The sequence below is a fragment of the Chinchilla lanigera genome, unplaced genomic scaffold (genome assembly GCF_000276665.1).
Source record: "Chinchilla lanigera isolate Chin_1 unplaced genomic scaffold, ChiLan1.0 scaffold00049, whole genome shotgun sequence".
NCBI classification, from domain to species: Eukaryota; Metazoa; Chordata; class Mammalia; order Rodentia; family Chinchillidae; genus Chinchilla; species Chinchilla lanigera.
In genome coordinates, this window is record NW_004955450.1 from 4,682,897 (window position 1) to 4,709,107 (window position 26,211).

Consider the following 26,211-nt stretch of genomic DNA (forward strand, 5'->3'; position numbering starts at 1 on the left):
ACAAAGAACAGCCATCGAAATTCAGTACTTGAGACAAATTAGAAAACGTTCTGAAGCCTTCATTAACCAAGTGTTGGGCTGGTCTCATTCACGGTTCCCTGCAGAGAAACTGAACCAGATCTTCCCTTTTCTATTAAGCAGGAACAGTGAATAAGGCACATAACAGGCGGTTAGCCGCCTATGCGTCATTGTTTTCAACTATAAAAATAAACATAAGTAACTAATGCAATAACAAAATAAAAGTTTATTTTATTAGAATTAGGAATGTTCTTTCCCTCTGGGCAACCTGAACAGTCCAGTTACAATGAAAATCTAACAACAGTTATTTCCACAGCACAGGGTGCTCTATGCACAAAATTACAGGGTTAGGAGCATTTAACCAATTTACCGATCTGATTGTCTCACCAACCCACCCCATCCCATCCCCCAAGTGCTCTATACCGGGACTTGTAGCTGTAAGAATTTGTCACATTACCTCCTTTTCTCTCTTGTACTAAATTTGAATTCCTAATCGTGGCTGAACCATACACTACACTGTAGATTCAGCCATTTCAAATCAAGTCAGTCAGTCTCGGATCTGTTGCATATGTGTGTATGTATACACGTGTATTTAATATATTTATTTAAACACACATAAAACCGTACAATCTGGGTGGCAGCAAGTTACACAAAATTTAGTCTGATACGCTACTCCATTTCACCACTATGGTTTGTGTCCTGAGCTTTGGATCAAAATTTTATTGTATATCACTGAAAGTCCATCTGCTGCTCAGCGAATTGTTCAGGTGAAGCATGCACTTTTCAGAAGACAATGTCACTGACCTCAAAAAGACACGGAGACCCTTGTGCTGACTGTGAACCCTCTGACAGACTCAGGTAGGTGTAATAGGGAAGCTGTCATATAATATGGCTTGCCTAGCCCAGCTGGGGGCACTGAAGCTACTAACAAGAGCAGTTAACGCTGGGCATCCTGTCAAATACGAGGATCTAGTAAAAGCTTGGAAGTAGAAAAGGCCAGTTCACCTTGTCATACCAGTGAGCAAATGCACCCAACAACTGCAGTGTCCTTGGGTAGTATGCCAACACTGGAACTAGAAAGCAGCTCTAAAAAGTACTGCTCCTCCACGGGCAGGGGGAGTGAGGAAGTGCACGCTGCTGCTGGAGTCCTGTTGCAGAGGAGCATGGGGACAGGATGAATGACACTCAGACCTGGACGCTGCTGAGTTAACTGGGAGGATGGCTGACAACCACCACACGTACACGAAGCATCTGGAGGGAGCCACGTACATCTATGCGGCAACTCTGGGCTGCTCTTCAAAGTTACCAGGGAAAGGAACTTCTTCAAGCTTTCCTTAAAAAAAATTTCCTTAGTCTTCATAAATGTCGTTTAAGATTGATGCAGTTAAAGTAAAGGGCAAGTAGGATGATAGGGGAGGGAGGAAGAGAGATTATGGAAGAAACAGACACTGAGTTCAGATTTTCACCTGAGGTGGCAAGAAAGGGAAGAACAAGGTACAGGTAAAGTCGATCCTAAAGCGACAAGTGGTTTAGGAAGCAGCATAATATACTCAGCAAACATTCACTGGTTTTTGATGGGAAAAGAACAGTTGCAAGTACATCTCATGTAACAACCTTTTCTAAAAGGAAAAGTAGGGTTGATTCAGCAAAGCCTAACTTAGGCAAAAGGCCAGAGGAAAGTGAGCCTACTTCCCAATGGTGTAGTAAGATGTACAGTGCAAGAGCAGACGAGGCTGCCTCACGTGTGGTAAACACGCCCTAGGCACAAGACAGTGAAAGGAAGACAAAGAGGTCCTCAGCCCAGACTGGTATTTCATAGTCAGACCTCTTAATCTAGTTGCCTAGTTCACGCTACACACTTGTATAAAACTGACAGATTTAGGGATGCTGACCTGTTGAAAAATACACAGCCAGAATGGCCTGAACAGGTATATAGTTAATAAAACCACCACCATCCTTTACTTTTAACATAGCTCTTGGTAGAAAGGTCATAAAAAATGGACGTCAGAGCTAAAATGCAGGATTAATTCTCCTACCTGCTGACAACAGAAAAAGCAAATGCAGTGATTCCTATGTAAATGCCCTGGACGGGATCATCATTTCCTAGTGGTGTTTGCCTTCAAACTGAGCCCACAGAGACACACACAAGCCATTCCGGGATCTGCCATCTTCAATTCACAATCTGAGACTCTGTAGTGAATGGCTATTTACTTATATTTAAAGCAAAATCACTCTATTTGACACCCTATCACAGAGAAGGGTGACAGACGAGCCATAACTGAAATCTTACTAAGAGGCTCAAAGCAGCAATTAAGGAAAAACAAAAACAGGAAAAGAAATTATAAAATGCTTCCTCTGGATGTGATGGGAGCCCAGGAAGCCGACAGCTACATGCTTGACTCGGGCACCTGAGGTTGGGAGAAGCCTGAGACCATGGCGGGGAGCAGGCTGGGCACAGGACCACTTGTGAACTGTAGTCACAAAGTCCCGGTACCGTCCTTACCAGGCCATAGCACTTAGAACTTGACCTCCTGGTTCCTGATCAAGAGCTGGGAATTCAAGGCATGAAGGCCATGGCCAGCAAACGACATAACCCAAATCAGAACGGGCAAAGGAACCTCAGGAAAGGAAAAATGAAGAGCTCTAGTAAGGTCTTCCAGAGGTGCTAAACAAACACACATTTTATCCCAACCCCAACCCTGGAAAGAAAGCAAACTGAAAGAAAATGCACAGCAAATAGACATAATCTTGAAGATTTTTAAAGAATAAATATTTTTGTAATTAAACATTATGCAAACACGTGCCACGCTTGCTTTGTCCATGCATATGCGCTATATACAATTTTGAAAAATACTGTGTTGTCCTCTTGTTTTAAAAGTCATATACAAAGTTTTTTTTTTCTTTTTGCGTGTGTGTGTGTGTGTGTGTGTGTGTGTGTGTGTGTGTGTTGTTTAATCCTCTTTCTGCCTATCCCCTTCCCCATCCCGAGAATTCTGGCCTGGGGCATGTGTGTATGGGTGTGTTCCTATGTGCCAGGGGGAGGGGAAGAGGTCCTTTACCAAAGTACAACAAATGGCTGGTTTGGACATGAACAGCAGGGTCGAGGAGCTATGTGGAATTTTAACTGTACTACACTCAGGAAAAAGAAAAAGAAAAAGGAGTCAGCTTTGAGAATGAAGCTACGTTACAAGTTAAAGTTTGGAGGGCTTTTAGTGTGTCTGTCACACTTTTGTTGGCGGCCTAGAATACTGCTGTACAATGGTTTATCTACCTTTTTTATTACAATATAATTTACTTAAACTTTCTGTCAACAAAACAGAATCCTGGAACTACAGACCAGCGGTGTCAGAACAGGCTTAGCGCCTCCTTGTTTGTGTTTGTGTTTGTTTTGTTTTAATTGCATGAGCACTCCAGATGGTAAAGTTTTCAGAGTTCATTTTATGCAGGGCCATTCTCAGTCCTCAATGTACTCCCACAGATCTTTTTCATAGCCTTCATGCACATGCTGTAATAAAACCCTTCGTCGACTCTCACAGTATCTGAAATCAAAGAGAAGAAAAGTGTTTCAGCCCCCAGTAATAAAAAAGTCACTGGGGGGGGGGGGGGGGAAGGGCATTCGTACAGTTTATCCTGACTTGGAACCAAGGATCGTATCATTTTTTGTGAGACAGGGTCTTGCTATGTATTCCAGGATGGCCCTTTTCACCACATAGCCCAGGAAGGCCTCAAATCCACAGCATTCCTGCTCAGCCTCCTGAGCACTAGGATTACAGTTGTGTGCCACACACCCAGCAAACATCGGGTATGTTTTACCTATTAAAAATTACTTATTTTTAATTGGTAAATTTTCAGGTCAAGACATACAAATACATCAAACTGTTTCTCGTGATACAGGAATGTTTTTCTGAAAGTCATGATCCCCAGGCCTGGAAATTAAATTTTTTTTTTTTTTTTTGTACTGGGACTCAAACTCAGAACCTTGTGCTTGCCAGGCAGGCACTTGTGCCACTGAGCTATTTCCCCAGCCCCTGGAAATTAATTTTAGAGTCATAAAATGTTACAAGTTCTGATGAACATGAAGCCTGAGAAGCTATGATTCAATCTTATACTCCAAATTGCAGAAAGAAGCAATTTCACGGGCTATCCACATCTGCAAAACCTTTGCGAGGCGTAAAAGCTGTATAAACATAATATAGTAGCTATACTTTGGTAAGTATGTGAAAATAGGTGTAAATCACCAAGTCTTCCAAATTCTGTTTTCCACTACTATTAAAAAGATATTAGCAGCAGGCATAGTGGCACACACCTATAAGCCCAGCTTGGGGTACAAAGTAGTTCAAGGCCAACCTGAAAAAAAAAAAAAAAAAGGCTAACCTGAATTTCATGGTGAAACCCTGTCTCTCTCTCTCTCTCCCTCTCTCTCTTTTTCTCTTCCGGTACCGGGAATCAAACTCACAACCTTGCACCTGCCAGGTAGGCGCTGTGCTGCTGAACTAAATCCTCAGCCCCCCTCTCTCTTTTTTTTTGGTCTTTTTAAGACAAAGTCTCACTATGCAGTTCAGGCTGGCCTTGAGCTCACTTCGTAGCCCAGGCTAGTCTTGATCTCGCAATGATCCTCCTGCCTCAGCCTCCCCAGTGCTGGAATTACAGGCTGTGCAACCACGCCTGGCTTAACACTGTCTCAAAAAGACAAAAACAAAACAAAATGAAACATATTAGCAGACCAGGGTGGTAGGCACACGCCTGTAATCCTAGCGCTCTGGGAAGCTGAAGGAAGACTATTACAAGTTCAGGCTCTGCTTGGGCAACTTAGTAAGACCCTGTCACCAAAAAAAAACAAAGCAAAACAGATGGGGATGTGGCTCAGGGTGAAAACTGACTCTGGGAGTTCAATCCCCAGCAAGGCAAAAACAAGACATTTTCATTTGCAAGGAAAAAAAAGGGAAAGAGCTTTGTGTTGACGACTCAAGTATTTGCATCTTTAGCAGAAGGTCCCCTGGGTGGAGTAAATCTCAAGCTATGGCCCACAGGATTCCCAGGCAAAGACTGATGTCCTATTCTTATCCCTTCACCCATGTGGTCACTTGTCCCTAAGCACTTTCTTCTCTACAGGGTAGCAGCTAAATAGCTATAGCTAAACCAAAGGGGATCGATCAGCCAACAGGACAACCGGCTGAGCTTCTCCCACCTGCTTCCCCAGTACACCTCACTGGAGCTCACTCCCATGGGCCCAATAACCTGTGAGAAACACAGTGGCAGTACAGTTACAGAACACATTAAATCAGGCCTCACCACTAAGTCTTTCTAGATCAATTTTTGCCCAACAGCTATTAAAATCTCACCTGTACTTATCTTGTACTTTCTGTTTTATATCCTGCAGAGAATCTTGGGAAATATCTCGTTCGAGGTAGCCCGAAAGCACCTCTGTGGCATTCTCTAGATCTGCTTGGTTATTCTGCAAAAAAAAAAAGAATACATAGTAAATTTTGGCATTAAAATAAAACCAAATTAGAAAACAAATCATTATAGCTGGTTTGTTGACTACAGATTATTCTCAACACGGATACCATAATTTTTTAAAGTGGTTTAACATTTTTTGTAAACGTTGTTTATGTCTTTCACTAATAACAACATGTCCTCCCTTATCTAGAATCATTTTTTAAATGTCTAAGAGTGAAAGATTCATCTAGTAGCTCTGGAAGAACACAGAGAAAAATTGAAAAGGATAAAGATCTTCTCGATTTGAGAGCTATTCTTTGATTAAAAACAACAGGAAACTCGAAGAAAACATAGAAACATTCTCAGTCACATCTGGCAGTAGCTATTTCATAAATCTGAATACACTGTTTCAGAGAACACTCTAAATGGCAGTTTAGATCATATCATACTGCTATTTCCTAGGAAGGAGAGTTCTATATACATTAGTCATCTAAATCCCCACCTCCAAGTCAGACCTATTTCCTACTCATTTATGAGCATCGGTATTTCAGGCATCCTTTTAGTCATTTATTATTCTAGCAAAGGTGACAACTCTATTAATTTCAAATTTTACAAGTTAATTTTGTCCAAATAAAAGCTTTCACTGGGGGCCTAGATAAGCAGAGAACATGAACTACCTCATCCAAACTTCTCAATATTCTTGAAAGGTAATACATACATCTTAAAATAGAGAAGTAAGAGGTTAAGAAATTAGCTCCAAATCAACAGAGCTAAAAAGGGATAAAGTCACGATTCAAATTCAGGACTCATCTCATTTTACACATAACTGCTACCTTGGTAATCCACATCAATTTGAATGTAGTTTAGTACATGAAATAAAAAATTTCTCATATTAAGTTCAATGTTTACCCATATTTTGTTTTCATTTTTGGGGGGTGTGTGTGTGTGTGTTTGGTACCAGGAATCGAACTCAGGACCTTGCACTTGCCAGGTAGGTGTTTGTGCCACTGAGCTATATCCTTGGTCTTACCCATGTTTTCTGAACAGACAGAACATTCAAGTCTCTGTGTATTTTTATGTGTCAAAGGCCAAGTGGTCCTATGAGACAAGATGGGTTATTTCCCATTCAGGAACTGTTCCTACCTCAAAGATAATGGACTGGTTATTCTTTTTGAGGTAGAAAGCGAAGACATAAGTGTACATGAGTGTGGCACGGCACTGGCAGAGGACATCGACTGCTTTCTTCAGGAACTGCACCTCAATCCAGGACATGTTGTGCTGCTGCATCTCCTCCATTTTCTGCTTCACTTGAGCATAGAGTTTGTGCTCGAAGCGCAGACTCTGCATGTGGTTCATATAGCGATTACAGTAGAACAGGTACCTCTGTAGGGCTGCCCTGGATCGCTGACCAATTGGGAAAAATAAAGGTCATATAATGACAACAGATATAATACACAACAGCCGGTATCAAATTAAACCATGAGGTACACAAGAGGAACTGCCCTAAGAGGCCCCATGGGCCATGCCCTGGATGCAAAGGAGACCACTGGAGATCGGTCTGCCCTCTGAGGTGGAGGCCCCAGAGCTCAGACCCATGCTACCAGTTAGTCCAACAGGAATGAGAGGGCTTGGGGCATGCTCTGCCCTCTCCCTCTGGCCAGACCGTCATCTCCATCGAGGAGTCCTGGGTAATCATGACTATGGAGGAACAAGAAAACAGCCTGCTGCTAGACACAGGTGCAAGTCTCTCGGTCCTTCTTTTCAATCCTGGCCTTCCTTTCAGCCATCATACCTCGTGAAAGGAGTCACTAGTGAGGAGGTAATATGCTATTTTTGACAACCGTTAGGCTGTAACTACTTATTAGATCCTTCTTGCATATCTCTGTCTTCCTGAGAAACCACTTTGAAGATACCACCATGTATTACAGCAGCCATTGATATTTTCCTACTAATCTATCCATAACTGTGTTAAGTTTGTAATGTTCCTATCCTATTTCATAATGTATGTTTATTATTATGTGTTTCTACAACAACCATTGAGAATAGTTAATGATTTTTCAATAGGTCACTCATGTATAGCTCTATTTATTTTCTTTAGAAGCCACTTTGAAGATACCAAAGTATAGCACAACAACCCTTGATAATCTCCTACCTCTTTTGTCTCTAACTCACTATTATTTGTCTATTTGTTTTCCTGAGAAACTATTTTGTACATAATAATATGTAAAACGATAACCATTGATAATTTCCTACCATTATGTCTGTAATTTGCTAAGTCCCCCCTATTATTATGTTATCCTTCTTTTATTCTTTAAAATAAAAAAAACCAAAAAAAAAAAAAAAAAAAAAAAAAACCATGAGGTACACCTCACACCTGTTCTGGCCAGGACAACGAAGCAAGACCTGTCTCCGATTAAAAAATAAAAACGGCACTGAGGATGTAGCTCTCCCCAATACTGGGAGAGGGTGTGGGGGTAAGCACATGTTTCCAAGGCATTGAACAATACCATCCAGGATCTTTCTGCGTGCCAAACGTCTAGTGCTCTTTCCACTACAACTCCCAGGAAGCACTAAGTCAGAGGACCGGAATGGGGAAGACGGGAAGGCATGGTAAGCACACAATGGGGAGTTCCATTCTTGCAGATGTGGTTCCCACTAAATGGACAAAGGGAGGACTTGGGAAGTCTTTCCTTGTACTCCCACAAGAACAGAACATTGCAGGGTTTTTTTTGGCGGGAGCGGGTAGTTAAGCCAGGGTCTCAGTATATAGCTCAGGATGGCCTTGAACTCTCTATGTAGTCCAAGATGGCCTTGAACTCGTCAAGATCCTCCTGCCTCAGCCTCCCAAGCGCTAGAACTAAGGGCATGTGCCACCACATCTGAATAGGAGCTTGTAGTTCAGCCTAATAGATGTGAACTTAGGAAATATAAATATGCCTTATCTTCTAAAATTTAAGTATTAGAAACTTGCCTAAAAGCTATGCACAACAATCCACCCTCCCTGAAGGTCTCAGAAAGGGCTTCTACCAGCACCTAATGACCAAACAAGATCAGGAATGACCCAAGGACTTTCCTACTGGTGCTATTTGGTTTGTCCCTGCAAAAACTTGTGCTGAGGCCTAACTTGATGGTAATGAAGTTGTGGGGTCTTCAAACTGACAAGTACTATGACGAATGTGATTGTTATGTCTATCTAAAATGTACCTATAGAGAAGCCACTTTGAAGATATCAATATGTAATACAACAACCATTGTTAATTCCCTACCACTTTGTAACTCTGTATTGTCTGTACTGTGCTTGTGATATGTTGTAAAATGTTGTATGTCTGTTAATGTTTCCCTCCTTTTATCTTTAAAATAAAAAAATAAAAAAATAAAATGTACCTATAGAAAAAAATAAATAAATAAAAATAAAAATAAAATGTACCTATAGAAAAAAATAAATAAATAAAAATAAAAATAAAATGTACCTATAGAATCTAATGTAAAAAAAAGGCAAGTACTATTTTTGACTAGATCTATCTAGATTTCTCCTAGGATAGGTAAAATAAAAATCCACTGTGACAACCACGAAAAATATAAGGCAGGATAAGAGCTTCCTGTGGATTTAAATGATTGAAACTAGAAAATGTATGGCCTTTTTTCTTCAGTGGGACTTCCAACAATCACAATACAGCTGCGAAATGGCTACTTCACGCCAGACTGGCTAATGACAAAAGTGGTAAGTGAATACAAGCCTAAAAAATTGTGAGCAAATCAAATCGTAAGCCACTGTACAAATGAATACCTGAAATAGCTAAAAACAGCAACGGTAAGAGAACAAATGACCACGACTGTGGTACAGTAAGTAATACTAACGGAAAAACATCAGCCACACCCCAGCCTATCAACAGTAATTGCAGCAAAACATTATCTATTAAATTAAATGTGTTAACTTTACCCTGATCATGCAGTTCTCTGGCTCCACAGTTGTACAAAAGCATAATAGTTTACAGCTAGTTTGTTTCTACATAGGCAAACCATGTTTTAGATTATCTGAGTTTATGTAAAATGATGCAAATTAATTAAAAGAAAGCAAGTAAGAGTGCTCTTGACAAGCATTTTTGGGTAAGATTGTCTTTCTAAGTGTACAAGGACACCCAGTAGTTACTGGGTGTGCTTCTACAACGCCCTGCAGAGCTGCCACCGGCTCACCCATCCCCTCGGAACACACACCGCGCAGTCCAATGCGTTGCTGCCCTGCACACGTGCGCTCACCTCCTGTGCGTCTCTCGCTGCCTTGGCATCATCCTCATTGTAGCGGTTACAGTTGTACCTGAAAGTAAATTCAGATTCGATAAAGCCTTAAGTCGATGAAAAGAGAATACATCACAGGATTTGAACCAGGATTTAGAGATTATCTAGAACGAACATTCCCTTTAATAAGAGATAAAAATCCTCTTTAGAATACTAATGAGTTCTTTATCTGCTTATAGAGAATCCCCCACAGTGTATTCCAAATCAGCTCCTCCACAATCATCAGAAAATACTATCACTCTGGAACTTCCATTGATAGTCTATAGTCCCTAACTCAATTTTTTTTTTTCTTTTTTTGAGAAAAAGTCTCACTATGTATTCCACGCAGGTCTTGAAAACTCATTATGTAGCCTGGGCTGGCCTAGAACTTGCAGCCAACCACCTGCTGCAGCCTCTGAGGCATTGGAATTGCACGTGTGTGTCACCACAACTCAGTTTCTTCTTTTTTTTTTTTTGGTTTTTTTTGAGACAGGGTCTCGCTATGCAGTTCAGGCTGGCCTTGAGCTCACTTTGTAGCCCAGGCTGGTCTCGAACTCACAACAATCCTCCTGCCTCAGCCTCCTGAGTGCTGGGATTACAGGGGTGCGCCACCACGCCCAGCACAACTCAATTTCTGAAGACACAGATCACATTAAATTCTAGGCCATCTGATAATCAAGCCCAATATTCTCAATTTTCCAGCTACTCACCTTATCTGCTCCATTATATGGCAAATAGAATGAAGAGCTGACAGCCTACTCTGTAATAGCAGACATGCTATATGCTTTACACACTATTATAATTTGTCAATGAAAAGTGAATGATAATCAGAATGGGAAGGAGGAAGGACGCATGCCCAGAGAAGTCAGCTTAAAGTGGAGATGACTAAGATTGGCACTTGTTTTGGTTACTATCTCTTTTATGGGAACCTAAGGTCTGGGAGCAGCTATTTATCAAGTGCTTACTACATTCCATGCATCTGCTAAGGACTTTAAATGTACTGTACGGTTACATGTACAATAAACCCCTCAAACACCTTCTAAAACATGTACTCTATCCCCACTTAACTGATGAAGAATTACATTTAGAGAAGATAATACACACAAGGAGGAATTTCAGCTGCAAATGAGACCTACGCCTGTCATCACCTGAGGTGTGTGTTCCTAACTAGTGAGTACATTACACTGCTACATGCTGTTGCCATGTCTTCAGTATCTGCTAGCAGCCACGCTTTCAGAGCTAAATCCATTTTATTTGGTTTTAAACCCCATCAATCTCTCCTGAAAGATTTTTCAATTTAACTAAACAAACCGAGTAAGTGTACTCCAAGAAATAATCCATAAATCCATCTAAATATCCCTGCCTAGGTCATGAGTTCGGTTCCCGGTACCGGAGAAAAACTAAAACTAAAAAATAAAAATAAAAATAAATATCTCTGCCTATACTCATCACCAAGACTCAATACATCTCCATCCACCGCAAGGTAAATTACTGACATCTACAAAACACTCCATAATCCACCCTCCTACAAATACCATTGACTCTAGGACTTCATAGCAGAGAATAATTACATTTCGTGGTTCAGACGTTGTTTGTGGAATCAAATCACCAATTTTGGAAATCAAGGATTACTTTTTTTCTTTTGGTCTTTTTGAGACAGGGTCTCACTATGTAGTTCAGGCTGGCCTTGCACTCACTTTTGTAGCCCAGGCTGGTCTCGAACTCAAAAGGATCCTCCTGCCTCAGCCTCCCAAGTGCTCCGATTACTTACAGGCATGCACCACCATGCCTGGCAAGAATTACATTTTTTATCTCCTTCCAGTCTTTGGAACTTCTTTCCTTTCTATCATTACTCAACAAGAACCAATAATTGATGCTGTCTTAAAGTATTTAAAGTAACAATCAACTGGATCAGGACATTTAATATTAATATCCTCCCTCTAAGATTATAATCCTCTCAGGGAATACTTTTATTGGGAGGGGATCTTTTTGAGATAGGTTATTTCTATGCAGTTCAGGCTGGCCTTGAGCTCACTTTGTAGCCCAGCCTAGTCTCGAAGTCGCAATGATCCTTCTGCCTCAGCCTCCTAAGGGCTGGGGTTTCAGGTGTGTGCAACCACATCCAGCGGGAATACAGTATTAAACCTAGTCCAAAAACCACTCCATGTGACCTATACTGATAAATATCTCTTTCCTATCACTATTCTACTCTCATTCCAACCTGGCCTTTACCTTGTCAACATTAGTATGCATTTTAAGACTAGGAAAGCAAATATTTAAGATTCACCTGCACAGAGTAATTCAATTGACAAGTGCTAGTTAGAATGCTATTTTGACAATTCTGAGACATTTTATTTATTAGGTTTTCTTTCGGGGGTGCAGTAGAGGGCTTCACAGATGCTAGGCAAGTGGTTGACTAGAGAGCTACATTGCAAGCCCTGACTGGCTCTTGCTAAATTGCCCCTCTGAGAACTTGTAATCCCCCTGCCATGGCCTCCCTAGTAGCAGGGAATACAGGCATGCCCCAGGACACCTGGCCTGAGGTATACTATTTTAAAATACACTAATAAAACATCATGATTCACTTGTAATGTCAGCATGCATAAAGGCAACACACAAGCAGCACTTTGGACACCCCAGTCTGGTCCAACCATTATTCATCCTCCTATATCCATCTTTTGTTTTGTACAGTGCGCAAGTTTCAATGGGGCCAATGAAAAGCTAGTTGCGATCAGAGGTGTCACTGCACAAACATACAAATATTTACCTCCTCTCTTCCTACCCATCTTTGCTCCCTCCCCTGCATTAGACTTGTTTATAAAAGCATGGAGTAAGCTTAGTTTCTGGGAGTACTCTAATCCTCTAGTTCAGAGATGGTGAAACTTTTAAGACTTTCAGTGGTAAAAACAGCCCACTACTGAACTCATGCTATAGGTTCGCAATCACTGCTCTAATGTGTCTTAAAATCTACAGAACTATCCGGCTAAACCCCAAATATCCTTCCCTCCTTCATTCTCAAAATGGCACAACTTCCTGACTTCCAAACAGTTTTCACCTGGCACAGAATTAAGCTCAGAGAAGCACCCCTATTACTATTCTTCTAATCAATACAACTAATGCAAGTTCCAATGAAATTAAAATGAGACTTGATACTGTCTCAAGTTCACATCTTCCCTTCAACCTGGAATTTCTTCCCTCTCATTCTCTCTACGAAGTGCCAAAATTATGAGAAAACGTATGTAAAGCACACAATACAGAACATTATCATTTAGATAACAGCTCTAACCATGTTACTCTCACTTAAAAACCTTAACATCCAAACTACTTTAGGCTCTTGTCTAGTTCCTAACTCTTTTCCTATTCCCCACAATTTGGGGGGGTGGTGCATGGGCAGGGCGACGGTTACAAATTCAGACGCCAACTGGGGACAGGCAGGTAATACAAATTAGTAAATTGGGTAACCTGCATGTTACAATAGTCAAAAATATTCTCGCTTTTTATCAGGAAATGTGCTGGCTCACACTTTTCTCCTCAAAACATGCTCAGTCTAACCTTCATTTTCCTAAATAGGAAATACTGTACGCATGCATCAAAACTCAAAACATGCTCAGTCTAACCTTCATTTTCCTAAATAGGAAATACTGTATGCATGGAAAAAAAGCTATGCCTCTCACTAAGTGGGGAAAAAAAGGGGCCATGGCATACAGTCAGCTCTCATTACCTGTTAGGCACCCACGGAGTCAAGCAGTCATGGATCAAAAATTTGTGTGTGTGTGTGTGTGTGTGTATGTGTATCTGTTCTGTCCACATTCACACTTTTTCCTTCTCATTATTCCCCAAATGGGCATAACAGCTATTCACATAGCACTAACATCTGCTAGGTATTATAAGTAATCTAGAGATGATTTAAAATACATGGGAGAATGGGTGTAGATTACCTGCAACTACTACACCATTGTACATAAAATACTTAAGCACCCTCAAATTTTGGTATCTGCAAGGGGTCCTGGAATTTATCCTGAGAAAGCCAAAGGACAACTAGATATGGAACTAACATTCACCTAGTCTTGAAGGAAACATCACACTGAAAAGTAAAGGCCCATCAGTTGTAGGTAATTGTTGTCAAATAAGAATGAGGCTTTTTTTTTCCTAAGAGAAGCTAAAAATACGGGCTTTTATTGGACAGTCTCCCAATTTTTAAGGTTTGGGGCAAAATTTCTGTCTACTGATACATTCACTGAGTACTGAAAACACAGCTGCAGGTTGGGTTTTGCCAAAAGCCTTTTAGTTCACCACCTTTGCCCAGAGATATAAATAGACAATGCGACTCTGAAAAAGTCACTACTTTTCACATCCCTCCACATCTGCTCACGTTGCTTGCTCTGCCCTCTATGTGTGGCCATACTACCCTTTTGGTGGTTTTTTTTTTTTGGTACTGGGAATCAAACTCATGACCTCACATTTGCAAGGCAGACACTGTGCCACTGAGCTATATCCCCGGCCTCTACTTCTTTTAAGAGTAGGAAAATTTATTGGAAAAATGGAATGGGGAATAGGAATTGCTCCTGAGAGAAGGATGGGTCCTGAATGGGTTGCCCTATACTACTTTTTCAACTAATGAACAGTTAAGTCCTTTTGAAAGTTCATCTCAATTGCTTTCTCATTCCCTCTTCTGTAAAATATCCCTGATTAATCCCTCTCTTGTGGATATTCTGCATATACTCCAGTTTGTTCTTGGTACTGGGAACTGAACTTAGGACCTCATGCATACTTCTAACACTGTGCACACACTATTTTTATTCATCTCCCCAGCTGGAAAGTAATGTCACAGAGGTACCAAAATCACTCATACCGTGTTACACATCACATCTTATGTGAACGTATTCTTCCGTTCCCCCAACCTACCAGGCAGATCCATGTGGTTCCCAAGGGCCAAGACACACCCAGCAAAACTCTGCTTTACAGTTCTGGTTACGACAGACCATGTGATTACAACCGCCATCCTTCTCAATTGTGACATGGCATTTGGGACATTCCTATGAAGAGAAACTATAAAGTTGGTGTCAATGCTACACTAGGTTGTATCACTACCATTGAGCAGAAACCAGTTATAGATTTGGCTTATTTATTTATTTTAGTTAATACATGTAAAGCACTTAGAACAGTATCAAACATATAATAAATATTAAAAATGAACTGTTAGCATTATTACTAGCCTTTAAGTATATAATTTAAGGCTTTTTAAAATTAAGTGGCATTGAGGAACAAAAGCATGTTAAGTATTTTTGTCTTGCAGAGTAATAGTTTTCTGGAAGGTAAAACATTTGTTCATATAAATCCACTCTAGCACTCTGGAAGCAGAGTACTTCCTACACCCACACGCTGTTCTCAGTGCTTCATATGCACCAACTCACAACTCCTATGGTGGTGCTATTCTCATCCTCATTTCTCAGATGAAAACTACAAGAAATCAAAACAATAAAGAACTACTTTTACAACACATGGGCAGAAATGGCAGAAAAAGGATCTATATGAAGCAATCTGGCACAAAGAAGCAGCAGAAAATCAGGCTGTAATTAGCAAACTCATACTAATTTTCCCAATTTCTTCAGCCAAACATCTTTTCATTGTAGTCCATTAATAACGACACTACCAAGATTTTAGATTGTTTTGACAAGTCTGTACCATTTTTCTCAGTAGCTATTAAGCCAAAGCTTCTGCCCTTGCAGGCCCTTTTTGCTTTTGAAAAAAATCTAGAAAAACCAACCTCACCAATTTTATTAAAATCCTAAGACGTAAAGCCTACATTTTCTGTTCTATTTGCACTATTAGTGTTTGATGTCTATAATCCCACAAAGGGGTTTGCTATTATTTGCACAAACCACGCTGCCCACAATCTATAGTAACTTTAAATAGGTTATATGACAACCTATTATATATGATCATTACATTTTTTAAATCACTCAAATTTTACATACGTATAAAGAAGCAAATTTCAGGCATAAAATCAGTTTCATTCTACATTTCCTGGTTATAATTAAATTATTAATGTTAGGAGACCATCGACCACCTGCAAATCTACTTAAGGAGCCAATGACAATGATAAGATCTTCTAAAACTTAAGAGAAAAATTTCAATTTTAAAATTACTAAGTAACTAAAAAAAAAAAAAATTACTAAGTAACTAAATTTACAATGAACTGCCATTCTTTGCTGAGCTATTTTTTTAAACATGCTAAAATGCCCACTCTCCCCACTGTAAACTTTTTAGCGGCTTAGGGTATTTTTCCAAATGTGCAAAGAACCCTGAGGTCTAATCAAACAACTTAGTGGATATAACTGCCCTTTTCATTCCTGAAGCATTAATGAACATTTCAGCAGGGAAGTCTTTATTGAAAAAAGAATGCTTGGCTAACACATTGCTATCAAATAGCAAGAGAAGCAACTACTTTGTGACATACAATATATTGAGCAATGTTTCCTTGAGTGATGTCTGTTATGCTTTTCATGATTACAGAAAGCACAAAAATATTAACTTCTACCATATTTCTTAAAGATTCAGGCATTTGTTTTATAGGACAGAATTCATCTTCACTGATATTTTCTAAGAAAGAGAAATATATATTTATATCTTACACACAAGTCTGTAAGACATATACTTAAAATCATGTGTTGGCTATTGTTGACGTACAGAATAAAGGTGTAACTAATATTAGCCTAAAAACTCAACACTGTTTAAAGCATCACATGTGACAGACAGTACAGTACTGTACTGTACTAAAAATGAACAATTCATGAATCATCCTCCCATTCATTACCCACACTGCTTACTATGTGCATAGGATAGAATTAAATGTAGGATGGGTATTTATACAATTTCCTATTATGAAACCAGCTGTATACAGGTGGCACTGTTTATAGCTTAGTAAGAGGAAAGAGGTGCTCAAAATGAGTTCCACTTGTAAGACTTTGATTTAGAATTAAGGAAGTTGTTCACGGCCATACAGAATGAATTTTAGTATTATAAGCAATATACTTCAAACAAAAAATTTAAAAAAAAAAATTAAAACCAGAAAGCCACAAGATAAACATTATCCCAAAATGCCTATTTCTCAGAGTCACAGCTCTTAGTAAGTCATATTTTAGAAATTAACAAAGTACGCTTGGAGAAATTGTTCTGTTAAAGATACATCACTTAAAAAAAAAAAAAAAAGATACATCACTTAACAATAAAAACTTCATAACTGCCCAATTATTCTACTCAAATCCTGTCCTGTAATAACTATGAAAAACTAAAACTAAGAAGATTTCAGGTAAAAATGTAAATTACTTTAAAAGAACTAAGATAGGTGGAGTATACCTCTCACATTTGAATACTAAAAGGCAATAAAAAAACTGGACTAGAAAAACTATCAGTTTTTCTAAACAGGAAACAGGGTTTTATAATACAAGACAAACTAAAGCACAGTACTGTGAATATCGCAGTATAGTGCTCAGTACTTTCAAATAAATTCGAACACTAAAGTAAAGGAAAATTTATAAGCATTTCCCTCAGGGAAGAATGACAAAAGAACAAGAGAACAGTAACATAAGACCCCTAACTTTGTAAACATTACTTTGCCAGTGGTGATTCATCTAACTTTACCAGCTTCATTACCAAGAGTTACTGAAGAAAATACCAACCTTTGTGTTGGCTGCAATCCAATTGGAGGTTTCGCTGTCATCATCACACTTCTTAATCCACTTCTTTAACCACTGTGTGACAACAAAGTTTAAAAGGCTTTAAAACAATAGCAAATTATTTGAACACTCAGTTACAGTTTAGCTTCTATGTAAAAGCCAAACAAGGTTATTACTAGACTCATTTCCTCTTCAATGAGGGAAATCTAACTATAGTATCTAGTATATGTAAAAATCAACAAAACAAGGATTTTCTCTGGCTAAAGCTGAGTTGGGAGCCTTGAAGTTGAAAAAAAGCCAAGCTACAAGACATGCTATATTCCCTTACCATCAAAGCCCGCCCCAACAGACTTGGTGCCTTAACAGTGGTCATCCTAACAGTAATCACAGGCCAGAAACTAACTCACTCTCCTTATCCTAAAGAGAGCTCCCTGAACACTGTAACAATCACCTGGAATGAAAAGGGCAAATGAAATTGTTTATGTTACTGGTAGAAAGATTACAAAGTCCTCAGCTGTTATTTTCAGTCAATCTTAGAAATGGATTATCACATTACTTAAAACTGAAAAAGCCAAACTCACCTTACATTTAACAGGATCATGCCAATTTTCTCCACAGTTAAAGCTGTTAAAGGACACAGAGAGTTAAAAGAATTAAGTGGTATCTGCTCCAAGTAAACAACCTATCAACCATCCTTGCTTTATGGTTTTCAGTACTGTCATCAGATTCCAGTGACTGGCAAACACAAGGGCAAGGACCATGTCTGTTTTACTGCACTACAAACTGCTTATCATTCAGCATGGGTCAGAAGTAGCAGGTAGTGGGGACTCCATGCGTGTGAAGTGGGGAATGACTGTGAGCATGAAGACATGCTTAGAAGTCAGTTTCATAATACTGGCTGCTAGGGTGTCTCAGTGGAGAAGTTTCAACTAATACAATTTATGCCTTATCAGTGAGTGAATCTTTTTTTGTTTGTTTGTTTTTCTTCCAGTACCAGGAATCAAACTCATGACCTTGCACTTTGCCAGGCAGGCGCTGTGCTGCTGAGCTAAATCCCCAGCCCCCACTGCATGAATCTTTTACTTAGTACCCCAACAGAAGAGCAGAAGTCTCACCCTGTAGGTTAATTATGAAATATAGTAGGAACACACAGTAAACAATACATGGGAAGCAACAGGCTCATCTTTGCATAATTTAAACAGATTAACCTCTGACCTGTAGAGAGAAATGGTATGACCAAGGTATAAGACCAAATAATGGTCTCTAAGGATTTATCAAATTTCTGTAAAAACCTGTATGCTTTTAATGCCTGGTCTGAACAGGAAATAAATCATTTTCAAGTAGAGAAACAGCCATATGCAACAAAACATAAGTGGACAAAATAATCCAAAATGAAAAGAAATTCTTTTCTGGAATTTTTAAGTTTGATCCCATAATAAGTTACTGTGAAGCATGAAGGAAAATGTGATTATATGGCCTCCTCCTTTTTCTTTCCATATTTTTAAAAACTAGGAATGGAATCCAGGCACATCAAACTCAGTAACACCCCAGACTTTTTTGGACCCTGGTAAGTTGCCCAGGCTGCCCTAGAATTTGTGATCCTCCTGCTTCAGCTTCTCAGAGGGCTACAGCTGCATTTCTTAACCATCAAGGAAGGAAAAAAAAAAAAAATCCACTTTAGAACTTTTTCATCTAGTTTTTATTTAAAAGAAATATGTACTATTTTAAACATACTTCACCTTTCTTCCTTGAGCAAAATTTTTCGGCTTTTACTACCAAAAATAGATTTTGAAAAAAGGTGATGTGCATTGTACCCATTAGAAAATCACTAGCTTACCAAAACTGGCGCCCACATTTGCAGCGAACAGGTTTAGCATCAGGATATTGGACTTTAACAACATGATGACAATCAGGGGCAGGACACCACTTTAACAGTCGATTGCACTGAAACACAAACTCAGAATTAAAATTACAGCAAATGACCTCCTCACCCAAGATTTCCCAACACACCTGGGGAGGGGGCAGGGGACAGATGACACAAACACAAAATCCTGCTGTGGTCTTTCATAGCAACACTTGGGTTGCACTGTTTTCCCACGATTACTGCTGCTTTGGAGAACTGGTTTCACTTTATGTTTTCATTATGCTTTTTGAGACAGTCTCACTATGTAGTTTAGGCTGGCCTCTAATTTGAGACAACCCTCCTGGCTCAGCCTCCTAGGTGCTGAGATTATAGGCATGTGCCACACTGGCTAAGACCTGGGTATATAAAATTTATGGATTATCTCTTCTGCCTAAAATACCTCTGGGGACCTCAAAAATTATCCATTATGTGATCACTAATAAACACCGATTTATGATTTCTACTTCAGGGCAATTTTTCTAAGAAGCAAGAAAACAGATATGCTTCTACTCAGGGAAGATGTTGAGATGATGCAGAATAATTTAAGATAAGCTAATGGATATGTGTGTGCATACATTTTCTTTGACAATGAAAACAGCAAAAACCAGTTCCTAAACCATAGGGAAAGATGCTTTCTGGTTCTTTTTTCTGTGTGTGTGTACTGGGAATTGAACTCAGGACCTTGTGCTTGCCAGGTAGGTGCTTGTGCCTCTGAGCTATATTCCTGGCCCCTGCATTCTGGTTCTACAAAAGGAAATGTAATTTTTCAAATATTTTTACTCTGAATAAAATATGGCTCAAGTTAGCACTTTGCCGCGGACTTCATCAAAACTCCACTGACCACTTGAGAAAGTACACTGTTTCTAAACTGTCTTGAGTTGAAGCTCCAACATACATAGAAGCTATTTTCTAGAATTAGACACATAAAACAATGCTCTCATATGGCAGCTGGCCAACTTTTTCTATACAAAGCCAGCAAGATTTTGTTTTGTAGCTGTAACACTGCTGTCACTGTAGCACAAGAGCAGTCGGACAAGTAGGCGGAGGCATGTTCTTCTAGCTATTTACAAAAACAGGCACACTATAACTTCCCAACCTCAACTATGATATAAAAAAAAAATGACAAAGTAACTACAGAACCTTTTACTGCTCTTTATTAACAAGATTTACTGGTAATATAATCTGAAATAACTAGAAAAAATAGGTTAGAATCCCAAACAAGAGGGACATGATATGGACATGATTTAACAATCTGTTACAATTCTCTGTGAGGGATAAAGAGGAGTAAAAAGGAAGAATACCATGAAAGGTAATTTTATTGCCAGGCGTGGTGGCACACACTTGTGAAATCCTGTCTCAAAAACACAAAGAGGGGCAGAGCAATTTTATTAACAAAGTTCCAGATCTATGAGAGAGCACACTAATAGGTTTCTCAAATTCCTTTCAGAATGAAGGTGTGCGGTATACTTCATAAAAAAGTGTAGGCACATATTTTGTTGCCAACAGCTTGCAAGTTTTTAAAAGGACTTGCAGGAATAGTTCCTCTTATTGAAAGAAAACTTTAAATCACTTACCTCTACAAAGCTATTTGTTATTAAATGCTGATACTTTAATTTAACTTTTGAATCTGTGATCAAACGCCTGGAACCAAAAATAAAAATATTAATAGTTTTCAGTCAACAGTATTTTCCAGATTGATAAGACATAATTTCAAAAGTTATTAATAATATATGGTGTAAAAACTGCCCTAAATTAGCGGGGCATGGTAGCACATGCCTGCAGTCCCAACACAGGACACTGAGGAAGGAGGATAGCAAGTTTGAGGCTGGCCTGGGTTACACAGTGAGATCCTGTCTCCAAAGACAAACAAGTCATGACAAAAAAACAAAAACAAAACAAAACAAAAAATAAAAACAAAAATAAAAGCTTAACCTGTGTTGAAAATACTGAAACACACAAGGCTATTACCAAATCTAACTACTAATCCAAACAATAATTTCCAAGATTCTGTCATTTCATTCTGGTAGACATTTCTCTCATGTTTCTTCTATTCTAAATATTCTATTTTTACCCAGTTTATATTATAGCCTAAAACTTAGCAATTATTGCAAAGTATAGACTACCTTGAGTCTTTTGACTCTGGCATTCCTTAAGACAGCAATTCTTGGCCACCTTCCTACAGTCCTCACATGAAATCAGCGTGGAAATGAGAAAGATATTAACAGAAATGTCAGGGATGGATCCAGGTTTTGTAATACCCAAAGAATGTATCTGAGCGCCTTCTTCATTTAAGAACTCTCGGCAACTTCATGGAAGTAGTGAACTTTCTTTCCTTTTTTCTTTTTTTGGTTTTATTCTGGTACTGGGAATTGAACTCATGACCTCACGCTTGCCAGGCAGGCGCTGTGCCGCTGAGCTAAATCCCCGGAAGTAGTGAACTTAACCTGGCTTTCTTTGTCCACACTGAACAATTTCTATAACTCGGCATAGGAGGCCATGAAAGTGAAGTATCCTGAAAGTTAACTTTTCTTTTTTTTTTTTGTCTTTTTGAGACAGGGTCTCGCTATGCAGTTCAGGTTGGCCTTGAGCTCACTTTGTAGCCTAGGCTGGTCTCGAACTCCCAAAGATCCTCCTGCCTCAGCTTCCTGAATGCTGCAATTATAGGCGTGCACCACCATGTTTGATCATGTGTTTTAAGAAAAAACACATGTGTTTTAAGAAAATGATGTAAAAAATGTGGGGTGGGGGAGATAACCAAGGACAGTGCCAGGAAGAATTAGACTGAGCACAAAGAACAGTTCAACCCTGGAGGTATTTTTTTTTTTAATCCAGCAAGACTTTTGAGTGATGTGGCTTCATCTCATTTTTGAGCTTCATCTCCCCCGAGTCCACTTTGTGTCCCCACCTGTCCTTTGCCCATTCAGGGCACTCCTATCACCCATGCTCCTGAACGTCCCGAGAAAGGAAGGACTCCCCTTCCTTAGAAGTGTTGTGTGCAACTGCCTCCCTTGGAAGTGAAGGAGGACAAGGTCACGAGGGAGCTCTGTGTGAACAGGCTAGCTCTGAAGATGGTCTTCACCACTTATTAGCAATGAACTGAGGTTAATACTCTGTTCTTCGGGTTACTAGTCTGCAAAACAGCAGAAATAGAAATTGTGCAAGAATTGTGCAACTGGGGGCTGGGGATTTAGCTCAGCGGCAAAAGCGCCTGCCTGGCAAGCGCAAGGTCGTGAGTTCGGTTCCCGGTACCGGAGAAAAACCAAAAAAAAAAAAAAAAAAAAAAAAAAAAAGAATTGTGCAACTAGACTAGTACCTGGCAAGTAGTGAACACTCAATGAATATCAAATGCTACACAATTAGATTACTTCAATCAGCTAAAATATACTCAAGGAAGCCTTTCCTGACATTTCCCACATCTCTCTAGCTCCCCACAGTTCTCACAGCACACTAAAACACCTTCTTCCCAGAATTTACCATGATTTTAATTAAACTGTCTAGATAATCCCTTGCTAAATATTTAACTTCCTGCTCGCTTATCTCCAAACAATAAGTTCCAGGAAATAATCTCCTGTATCCAGCAAATGCCTGGCTGGCAGAAAAGTATTTAGTAACTATTTTTTAAACAAGAGTAAGCCTTAGTACTCACAGATAAAAATAATCAGTGCATTTGGTAGTTCAATAAGTCAAACATGATATTAACATATGACCACCAACTACCTTCCTAGAGATATACAGATAGAGATATATCTATCTATCTATATATAATTAAAAACAGATGTTTCAACACTCTTGTGCACAGTGTTCATAAGTTTATGTAACATCACAAATATTTTCTGAAAAAAGTACCAACATCCACATAAACATTATTCAGCAAAAGAATGAAATGCTGATTCATACTGTAATATGGATAAACATCAAAAATAAGTGAAAAGACACTCAAAAAAACCCCCACATATTATAATTCTTTTTGTAAGAATGTTGGAGTGGGTGGGGATATAGCTCAGGGGCACAAATGCCTGCCTGGCAAGTGCAGGGTCCTGAGTTCAATTCCTGGTACCCACCCCCCCAAAAAAAAGAAAAAGAAAAAGAAAAAATGTTGCAGCCAGGCGTGGTAGTACATGCCTATAATCCCAGCACTTGGAAGGCTGAGGCAGGAGGATCATTGCAAGTTTGAGACCAGCCTGGGCTACAAAGTGAACTCGAGGCCAGCATGAACTGCATAGCAAGACCCTGTCTCAAAAGGCCAAAAACAAAACAAGAATGTTTATGATAGGTATAATGAGAGAGACTGAAAACATGTGGCTGCTAGGGTCTGAGGAGAAAAAAGAATGGGTAAAGAATGAATGATGAAAATACTCTGGCCAGGCATGGTGGTGCACACCTGTAATCCCAGCACTTGGGAGGATGAGACAGGAGGATTGTTGTGAGTTCAAGGTCAGCCTGGGCCACAACATGAATTCAAGGCCAGCCTGAACTATATAGTGAGACTCTGTCTCAAAAAGAAAAAAAGAAGAAAAAAAAAAAAAAAGAAAATACTCTGAAATTCAGTAGTGACACACTGAATTATTAAAATGGTGAACATGTTATGTGGATTGCATGACAATCAAAATAGAAAAAGCACATGACCCAAAACCAGAAGCTCTGCTTCCCTGACAAGCATACTTCACACAGTGATAGCCTCTGACACTTCTCTGTAACAAAAAAAATGACCGCTTACAGCTAACCCTAACCTGAGATGTTGGGCCCACCAGGCTTGGTGAGAGCAAAGGCCAGGCAGTTACCAAGCAGCAGTTTCTAACTTAGCTTAGCTTATGACAGGGAAGAAAAAGTGACAACCCATCCTTGAGAATGGGTACTCTCAAGAAAACAAGTGCTCCGCCGTTAATGCTCATTGTCTTGACATCTGTATCACTTGTACCAAAACATTATGCCAACATGACTTGAAATACACACTGAACATACGTATATACACACATATGCTGAAGTGCACTGGAAGGCAGCTGTCAGGTAAACAAAGTGGCATCTACTGAATGCCTGCATGCTGAGTATAGCCTTGAGTTTGAGGCTACTTTGAGGTTTACTTTAACAAAGGTGTTAACAGAAAACTACGATTTAAAACCATGTGACTATACATGGCAAGTTTCAAAAAAAATGCCAACTGCTAAGTGAGACCTTAACGCTTATTTAGTATCCTGAGTAAATCTCCATTATATTACAATTTAGTTCTGATAAAAATACCTTCATCTAAAAAGATTTTCCTCAATATACTGTACCACTTATATACAAAGAAAACTTTTTAAAAATCACCTGTAACTATTTAGGAGGAATAACCACTTAAAGTTCATATGAATCTGCGCTTTCTTCTTTGTAAATGTATGGTCACTTAAAATAGAACACTTGGGTACATATAATGTTGTACCTTAGGTTTTCCAATAACATTATCATAGGCATTTTCCAAGATCATTAAAATAGTTCACAATCCCATTCCATTATTTTTTGCAGTGCTGGAGCTCAAACCCTGGTCCTTGCGCATAAAAATCATTTTAATGGGTGTATTACATTCCACCTTCTCCAGGAAATAATCTCCCGTATGAGGGCAAATGCCTGGCTGGCAGGAAAATATTCAGTAACTATTTTCTCCAGTTGTACATTTGGGTTGGCGGTATTATGACAATGTGATCAGCATCTTTATTATAAATATTTGCTAAAATCTTATTATAGACGTTAACATAACCTCTACTATCATCTGAATTTCTATGAGCATAATCAAAGGCCGAAATGATCGTGTAGTCATTCCTGACTCATTCCTACCCACCCCATTTTTTCTTTGGAGACACGGTCTCAACTATGTAGTCCAGGCTGGCATAGACCTCATTATGTAGCTCAGGCTGGCAAACTCTTGGTGATTTTCCTGCCTCAGCCTCTCAAATGCTGGGATTACAGGCATGCACTAGCATGCCTGGCTTCTCATTCCTTTTTTTATTCCCCATATTTAACCTAATTCCAGCTTGAAAATATATCCAAAATCCAACCATTTCTCATGATACCCTCTGCTACCATCTTGACCCAAACTACCACCATTTCCTAACCTGGATTGCTACACTAGTCTCCCAACTGATCCATCTTTAGTTTTGTTTTAAACATCAGCAGTCAAAAGTAATGCTGTACTCAAATGAACAGAATAAAAGCCAAAGGCTACATTAATCACCTATGAGCAGCTACAGGCTCTGCTTCAGGCACGCTCTTTGTGCCTCCCTTCAGTCTCTATGTTTGCATTCATAATTCAGTAATGTTTTCAAGTTTAAATTACTAACGGTTATCAGTAACCTATTCCCTGCCTATGTATTTAACCTTATTAACCACCCAAACTTCAAAAACTGCTTCATTTTACATTTCAACAAAACCAGAAAATTACTTCAGTGTGGACTTGAACTCTGATTCCTTAAGCTTACATTCTAAAACTGTGTTGTGTACAGCTTTTGTGCTAAATTTCCTACTTAGAACTGCTTTTTTTTTCCCTCTTTTTTTGAGACAGATCTCACAGTTCACGCTGGCCTTGAACTCACTGTATAGCCCAGGCTGCCCTGAACTTACAGTGATCCTCCTGCCTCAGCCTCCCATGTGCTGGGATTATAGGTATATGCTACCATACCCGGCCCTACTTAGAATGTTGAGGTCAGTGTTTTTTCTGTTTCCTTGTGGAGAATGCATTTCCCTATGAGAGAAGCAACACTATAAAGTCATAAGTTATCAAAGCATTATCCATAAATTGTGTGCCTAAAAAATAAATTAAAAATCAGCTAAAAGACATATAGAGCACTTTTTGTAGGTTTGCATGTCAGCTAAAAGACATATAGAGCACTTGTTGTAGGTTTTCCATGCTAGCCCAAACCAAAC

The 26,211-nt window shown here is 39.3% G+C and overlaps 1 protein-coding gene across 1 annotated transcript in view; it reads right to left on the minus strand.

Moving 5' to 3' along the window:
* Positions 1 to 221: 221 nt before the first annotated feature.
* Positions 222 to 26,211, minus strand: part of Arih1 (ariadne RBR E3 ubiquitin protein ligase 1) — a gene marked incomplete at its 5' end in the record, with an annotated part of 54,676 nt that continues 28,686 nt past the window's right edge. The window contains 9 exon segments of the mRNA XM_013518906.1: positions 222 to 3,557; positions 5,361 to 5,473; positions 6,601 to 6,861; positions 9,715 to 9,772; positions 14,638 to 14,768; positions 17,415 to 17,486; positions 17,993 to 18,035; positions 19,249 to 19,355; positions 20,889 to 20,955. Of these exon segments, the coding sequence (XP_013374360.1) occupies positions 3,473 to 3,557; positions 5,361 to 5,473; positions 6,601 to 6,861; positions 9,715 to 9,772; positions 14,638 to 14,768; positions 17,415 to 17,486; positions 17,993 to 18,035; positions 19,249 to 19,355; positions 20,889 to 20,955 (937 nt within the window).